This window comes from Carya illinoinensis, chromosome 1 (genome assembly GCF_018687715.1).
Source record: "Carya illinoinensis cultivar Pawnee chromosome 1, C.illinoinensisPawnee_v1, whole genome shotgun sequence".
NCBI lineage: Eukaryota > Viridiplantae > Streptophyta > Magnoliopsida > Fagales > Juglandaceae > Carya > Carya illinoinensis.
Window position 1 is genome coordinate 56,635,530 of NC_056752.1, and position 7,924 is coordinate 56,643,453.

Consider the following 7,924-nt stretch of genomic DNA (forward strand, 5'->3'; position numbering starts at 1 on the left):
ATCAAACAGCTGATTCCTATGTATGTATCGTCTGCTAAAATCTTCACAGCACAAAAACAAACCCAGCTTGGTAATGCCAAAGTCCAAACGTAACATACTTCCAAACACCAGAGAAAAAAGAAAGGAAGTCGCATGTGTTGTTGTTGATATAAGTTCCTACAATGCAGAAAACAACAAAAAAACAATGGCTTTAGCATGAAGCTTCGGCTGTGCCCCCAGATGAGTGGGAAATAGCTGCAAAACAAAACAAAAAACAAAAATCTGACCGTTGAGTTCAAATTTCGAACGACGAGGAGCACGAGATCAGAAAAGCTAGATACAACTAATGACAAATAAAAGATGACGATGATAACATGTCGTAGTCCTAGATATCATTTGAAAGCGACGGTTGAGTTGATTTGGGTGACCGTCTCGCTCTTGGCTTTCGGCGGGAAATTCAAACAATGTTTTCGCGGGAAAACGAAGCAAACACCTCCACTCTCTCTCCTGTATTAATATAATATAATATATTGCCATAAATGAATAACAACAGCATAGCATTGTTTGAACTTCAGCCTGCTGTCTGCCTCTCTCTAATTTGCTACTCACTTTCTCTTATAAAAGTTTTACGGTAAGAGCTCTCTCAAATCTCAATAGATTATTTATCTTATTTTTTCAAATATATAATTAAAATATATTTTTTCTATTTTATATACTAATTTTTATAATATATCATACATTAATTAATTTATTTTTATTTCATATCTTTTAAATACTATACTTTTTAATATTTGATAGGACCAAAAGTACAAATAGACAAATTATTGTGAGAGGCAAAGTACAAAAAAATATAAAAAAAAAATAATTTTTACATTTGTAGACAGTCCATTTTATATATACAGAGACAACACTGTATATAAATTGAAAATAAGAATAAAATGCATAATCTCTTGGATGCACTTTTAAGCTCTTTTCTTTCAGGATTTTAATCAATTGTGAGTGCTCTAATAGTAGTGGTTTGTATAAATGTTATATATAAAATTTTAAAATAAATAATAATATTATTAAAATTAATGTTTTTATGTTAATCTTATATTTATTTAAGTTTCTTCAAAAGGAGAGCGAGACAATTTGGCACTGTATAATTAAAATTATCATTTTTCAAAAGTTTTCTCCAAAGACGAAGCCACAAATAATATATAAGTGAGAGTAAATACAGTCAAGTAGTAAATAAGTAGCGTCCAATCATATTAATTTCAGTTCGTTGTGTGAAATAATTTTTAAGAAAATATAGTTGCAAGTATAATTGTGTATTAATATGATGTGATTGGTTAAAAAATAAATTTTATTAAAAATAGTGTTAATTTAAATTTTAAATATGAATAAATTAATATTTATATATAGATTAATATGCGATTGTATTTATATATAGTAAAATTCATAATTTTAAAAAATAATATATAAATAAATAATTGTATAAAAATTATGTAATAGTTTCTTGTATAAATATATTTTAAAAAGGAAAAAGGACCACACCGTTCCCTTTCCTTTGAACAACGCCTGTCCTTTTCGGCAGGTAAGTTCCTAACTAAAGAATAAGTCCTTTCTATTCTGGCGGGAAACTCATTAAATTCCAATTGATAAGAGTTTGGAATCCGTTTCTTTTTTTGGGGGTGTTTCAACTTTCAACTTTCAATTTCGAATGACACGACAGTGACGACAGGCCGTTAACGAGGGGGTGGGGGAACGACCGTTAAAAGAGACGGAGAGGAAGTTGAGTAGGTCAACGATTAGAGACAGATGACAGTTAAGCGGATGAATCTGCTAGGCTGCCACGTCAAGAAGATTCATATTCGCAGTAGAAAGAGAGTGAGGAATTATCTTCAGATAACTTGAGAGTTCACGGGTTTTCTGTGAGGTCTTGGACTCTTTCCTCATTTAGACATGAGATGAAAAGAATAATATATACTATTAATTTTACTTAAAAATTTTAAAAAATTAAATAATTTATTATATTTTATAAAAATATTTATAAAAATTATAATAATAAAATAAAATATTTTGAATAGCGAAACGGAGCCTCATTCGCCACCCAGTCACTCGTTCTTTGTCAGTAAACCAAGCCGCTTTTCATGAACTCTCCCAAAGCACCATCGGCACGGCTTCAAATACTTCATATTTTTTTTTTACAAGTGTTTGAATACGCCTACATTGTTTTCTTTTCTCGGTCGTAATAAATGTACATTGTTGATGCCATTGATTTAGGTATTGTTTGTCCACACAATATTTTTATTTCATCATTATAATTTTCTTAAATCTCTATATAAAATATAATAAATAATTTAACTTTTTTTCATATCTTTTTAAATTTTAAAATAATAATAATATTAAAATATAATATTTGAAAAAGTTATATAGATACAGGAGGATAAAGAATTTGAAAGAGTTATATACAGATTAATAAGATGAGAAATGATATTTGCAGTCGTGGTTATGCAAGCGGCGTGCAATCGCTTTGAAAAAAATGAATTAATATGGGACTTACATGAAAAAAAACTAACTTTTTAATTGTGGACTCTACTCTTTTTCAAAGCGATTGCACGGCGTTTACAATTCCACGACTGTATGTAGCAGTACTCAAATAAGATATATTCATAAATTTAAAAATTTTAAAAATTGATATATGAATGGGCTAAAATTCTACAAAGTAAAATTTAAATAGTCATTTATCAAATTTATGTATACATCTATTGATTGTAGAAAAAACTCTTGCATAAAAAATATATTTATTATCTATTTTCTCATCATGTCAAGATATAGAAATAAATGATAGATTCACAAGTGAAATATAAAAAAAAGTTTCAAATCATCTAATGTCACATTATGAAATGATAAAAAATAATAAGAATTGAAATGATGATTAGCATTATTCTTGATTGTAGCGCTGGGTTTTCCTAATTACTTATTCATGAAGGGATGATGTGTTTGTTTATTATTATTATTTTTTTTTTTAATGGGAAAATGATGATGTGTTTGTTAGTGCTGACTGATTCCGTATTGCTTGGTTTATTTGCAACATCACGCCCTAAGAAGAGCAAAAAATGCACGTTCCTGCATTAAAAAGATTGGATGCTCTTTAATTTAAGTATCATGCGTGCATGCACATCCGAAAGGTATGCCATTTTCTTAAAGTCTGACCGCTATAAACCAAAACCAACCACTTTTTAAATGTTGATAGGGAGTGAGGCGCAGTATTTGAAGTCGGACCATTTTTGAATTTATGAAATTGGCCGATCACCGTGGTTAAACCACCAAGGTAGTGTCTTTAAAGTTCAAAATGAACGATTACGGACTCTGGATTTTTGACACATCCTTACATCCAGTATAAGATTAAATTGCAAAAAGTAATCAAGGATGTCTTAGGAATGCTAGATTGTCCCACACTATGTCCTTTACATGTATGATCATTTACAATGCAAACGAGCCAATCATTTTAAATAGTGGTTGTAGGGGGGATGGATACCATCATGGCAAATAATAATCACTGGGAATATTTAAAATGGTTAAATATTATGAAATTGTGAAAATTAAACCTGTGCAATCGATTATAGTGATGATGTGTGTTTTTATGCGGTGAGATGATATGTAGTATTCGTCTTGACAATAAAATGAGATAAAATGTATTGAGATAGTTTGTATGATATAAGATGAGATGATTTTAAAAATTTTAATATGTCTAAATTAGGAAGTGAAATAAGATAAAATAAGTTAAGATAATTTTTAAATAATAGTTAGATTATTTAGTTGAAATCATTTTTTAAATTTGTATATTTAAATTATAAAATAAAATGAAATTAAATTATTTAGTAATTTTAAAAAAGTGTTTTGTATGTGAGAATTGACAGGTGTGAAACCAAACGGCTCCACAACGGCCACGCTCACAGTTCGCTAAGAGTATCCTCATCCCATTCATCATCTCCATCCTTATAATTTAATTCAAAATCACATTTCCTCAAATTTTTTCCTAAATTTTATTCATCTTTCAACAACCTCATACATCTCATTCCCCATCCCTATCTCTATTCTATTAAATAATATTTTTCTATTCTTTTTTATTACTTTTTTCTTTCACTTCTATTTACAAATTTAACTACTCAATATTTTTTCTTATTTTTTAAACTATTACTCTAGTGAATATTTTAAACAAAAATTTAAATTATTTTTTTGTGAATATGATAATATTTTTAAAATTAATTTTTTTATATTTTCGTAATTAATTAAATTATTTTTAAAATTATAATAAATATGAGTATGAGAAAAAGTGTAGATGATTAGAAAATTATTTATTTTATATATTAGAATAAAATATTAATAAAAATGATTTGGGGAATGAATAGTGAGTCTCCAAATATAGGAACTTACTGTTTATTTTCTAAACTTTTTTCCTAAAATAGGGATCCAGATGTGAGGGATATTTTGATTAAAACTCTAAAATAAACCCTAAATTATGAGGAATATAGTGCTTTAGAGAACTGGACGAGCATCCCATCCCATTCCTCATCCACATCCTTATAATTTAATTCAAAATCGCATTTCCTCAAATTTTTCTTTAAATTTTATTCATCTTTTAAAAACCTCATACATCTCATTCCCCATTCATATCTCTATTCTATTAAATAATATTTTTCTATTCTTTTTTTATTATTTTTTTCTTTCACTTCTATTTACAAATTTAACTACTCAATATTTTTTCTTATTTTTTGAACTATTACTCTAGTGAATATTTTAAACAAAAATTTAAACTATTTTTTTGTGAATATGATAATATTTTTAAAATTAATTTTTACATATTTTCTTAATTAATTAAATTATTTTTAAAATTATAATAAATATGAGTATGAGAGAAGGTGTAGATGATTAGAAAATTATTTATTTTATATATTAGAATAAAATATTAATAAAAATGATTTAAGGAATGAATAGTGAATTTTCAAATATGAAAATTTATTATTTATTTTCTAAACTTTTTTTCTAAAATAGAAATCTGGACGTGGAAAATATTTTGATCAAAATCTCGTAATAAATCTCAAATGATGAGAAATACAGTACTATAGAAACCGAATGGGAAGCTCTAACACCAATAATCTGTGTGATTTTCCTACGTAGAATGAAACATGCTCTGTCGACGTTACGTCTGAACACGCAAGTCCTGAGAAGAATTTCCCAAGTACAATTGTTTAAAACGGAAATGAGTAGTATGGAAACGGGATCGAAAACCAAGAGTAACTACTGATGAACTGACAAAAGCGAGTGTTACAGCTGGAAATATGTATTACCTGGAAACCCAATTCTCTGACTGCATAAGGAAAAAGAACCTTAAGACTATATCCTAATCACATTATATTAATGTATACGATAATCCATACTAAAGTTGTGTATTTGTGAGAATTTAGACAAATGGCATTTGGGCTGCACACAATGACAAATCTATCCAACCACTGGGCCATGTTCCAGTTGTTTTCACGTTTACTCTCTCGTTTTTTAAAGTTTGTCTCAAAGAGACCCTGAAACCTCAATAAAAAGCAGCTTGTCTTCAGCATTTTCACTCCGCACCCTCTCTCTCACACGCACACAAATACTCCACACACTTCTCTCTCTCTCTCTCTCTCTCTCTCTCTCTCTCTCTCTCATCTTTCCTTCTTTTGTTGGGTCCCTCCGCCTGCAAACCCAGCAAACTCTGCCGGGCTTTTATTAAATCTTCCCGAACCAGCAACCTTCTCATCGCTTTCTTGTTCATCACCATCACAACCTCCCATTTGGCTCTCTCTCGCTCTTCTTCAGTTGCTCTTTTATACTTCTTTGGGGCTTTGCATGTCCGAGTCTGTCACTAACCCGGAGGCCTGGCTTCCCCTGCCGCTGAAGTTTCTCACTAACGAAGACGTACTCATGGACAAGGAGAACTTCAACAAAAGCGCACCGAGTATCAGGTTTCCCTCCGAGTTTCCGTACGAGTTCGAATCGTTTGGTTCTAACTCGTCTCTCAGCTCGCCAGTCGAGTCTGTGGCGAGTTCAACAGAGACTGAAAGCAGCGACGAGGACGACTTTTTTGCCGGGTTGACTCGCCGCCTGGCCCAGTCCTCGCTTCACGAAACTCAGAAGCTCACCGTTCCAAGTCTATCTCGGAACAAACGGGAGGTATAACCCTTGTTCTACAGAATCTTTAACTCTCTTCTTGTTCTTATATTTTGGGTTTTTGGAAGCGAGTTTTCACGCTGATTCTTTTATTGCCTCAGTGTGTAATTGCCGGGGGGTCACCTCAATCGACTCTGACTGGAATCGGAAGCTGGTCCGGTCGCAGTGCTGTTTCAAGCAATGGAAGCCCTAACGGTCCCTCTCGGTTCCCATCACCGCCAACGACACCGTTTGGTGCTAGCAACGACACCTGGGATCTCATATATGCAGCTGCTGGGCAGGTTGCGAGGTTGAAAGTGAGCAGTGAGTCTCCCAAGTACAACTACCAGAACAGAGGACTTCTTGCACCTCCTAAGCTTACAACTCCAGCCTCCACGGAGAATGGCTGCAACATTGGGTTGTACTCCAACCACGGTCTCTCTCACAATCTTCCACAGACGACTCAGGTGAGTTATGAGAGCTATATAAAAGCTCAGGATTCTTACAAGACGAGTTATGTGATGTTTCAAATGGAAATCTCAGATTTTATTTTGCCTGGGCCTTGATTTTTTTGGGTCTCGTTTATGCAGTCTCAGCACGTCAGGCAGGACCAGGTGCTGAAGCCCCAGTGCGCAGCTTCCATCTGGGGAAGACAGTACCAAGAGAAGGCGGGCTGGTCAACTCAGAACCAACAAGAGCTACAGAGTCGGAACTGTGCCAGAAATACTGTGTTCGAGAGTGGAAGATGTGGCCCGTGTGGGCGCCCTGTGAGTACTGTGCCCCTATCTGCGTGGCCTTCACCACATTCTCAACCTCAACATCAACCGCCTCGTCACACTGGTCCCGGTAATCGAGCTGTTGTCCTCGGTGGATCTGGTGGGAAGAGGGAGTGCGCTGGAACTGGGGTTTTCTTACCCCGCAGATACGGCAGTTCTCCGGACATTCGCAAGAAAACATGTATGTGCTTAAGTGGATTTCGGTGTTTGGTTATGGACCAGTTCTTCTCCATTTCCTTGGAATTTATCAATTGTGGGCTATTCGTTTTACTTTTACAGGTTGTCCAGCAATAATTGTCCCGGCCAAGGTTGTTCAGTCCCTTAACTTAAACTTGGATGACATTAGTAGTCACGTTCAGCCACGCTACCACACTGGGTTCACCTCTGAACACGGTAGAGTCCATTTTCTTTGCCACTCTAAAGGAGGGCCGAATAAATCTCATAGATCTGTTACTCCCTAGTTGCCCTAATATCATAGTTTTCTATTGCAGATTTCATCATGACCGGGGGAAATGCCCTCATGACTCAGCAAAGGCGGAGTATACGGCCGGAGGGGTCGGTTAGTCATGAAATACGCCTGCCTCAAGATTGGACGTACTGAGAGTCCTATATATGTCCCCCGATAGGATTTGTTTGTTGGTCACAAGCAGTAATAAGAGTGTAGAAGTTTGTAATTGGATATGTGGGTATTTTGGTTTTGTAAGCTAGGAAATTCAAGAATCCGAGTGCAGTTGTTTGATTGCAATAAAAGATCCAGCTTTTTGAGGACGTAGTCGCAGTTATCGTGTACTAGGCTTAAGGTGAATTAATTGGAGAGGGAGGCAGATAGGTGCCATCTTCTTGTAATAAATGGGTAGAAAATATGTTATTTGGGTTGGGTTGGGTTAATCTTGTAAAATAAATATTTCTTTAAAATATAAAGAAATGTGCTTAAAAAACGTCTCCATTGAATCTTGTATTTTACAAATATTTTACATTCAACTACAGTGTTCCCTCTA

At 33.7% G+C, this 7,924-nt stretch overlaps 1 protein-coding gene across 1 annotated transcript; it reads left to right on the forward strand.

The window, feature by feature from the left end:
• The first annotated feature begins 5,578 nt into the window (after positions 1 to 5,578).
• LOC122291633 lies at positions 5,579 to 7,924 on the forward strand. Its single transcript, XM_043099454.1, has 5 exons — positions 5,579 to 6,174; positions 6,273 to 6,617; positions 6,741 to 7,107; positions 7,206 to 7,319; positions 7,418 to 7,924. Exons 1-5 carry the CDS (start codon positions 5,851 to 5,853, stop codon positions 7,525 to 7,527), a joined length of 1,260 nt encoding a protein of 419 aa, XP_042955388.1. The 5' UTR covers positions 5,579 to 5,850; the 3' UTR covers positions 7,528 to 7,924.

What these genes read in the sequence shown, in the direction of transcription:
- LOC122291633 (XM_043099454.1), top strand. Translation starts at nt 5,851, where the DNA reads ATGTCCGAGTCTGTCACTAACCCGGAGGCCTGGCTTCCCCTGCCGCTG. An exon ending in ATCTTCCACAGACGACTCAG is followed by an intron (nt 6,618 to 6,740) that starts GTGAGTTATGAG and finishes TCGTTTATGCAG; the next exon opens with TCTCAGCACGTCAGGCAGGA. An exon ending in TGGGTTCACCTCTGAACACG is followed by an intron (nt 7,320 to 7,417) that starts GTAGAGTCCATT and finishes TTTCTATTGCAG; the next exon opens with ATTTCATCATGACCGGGGGA.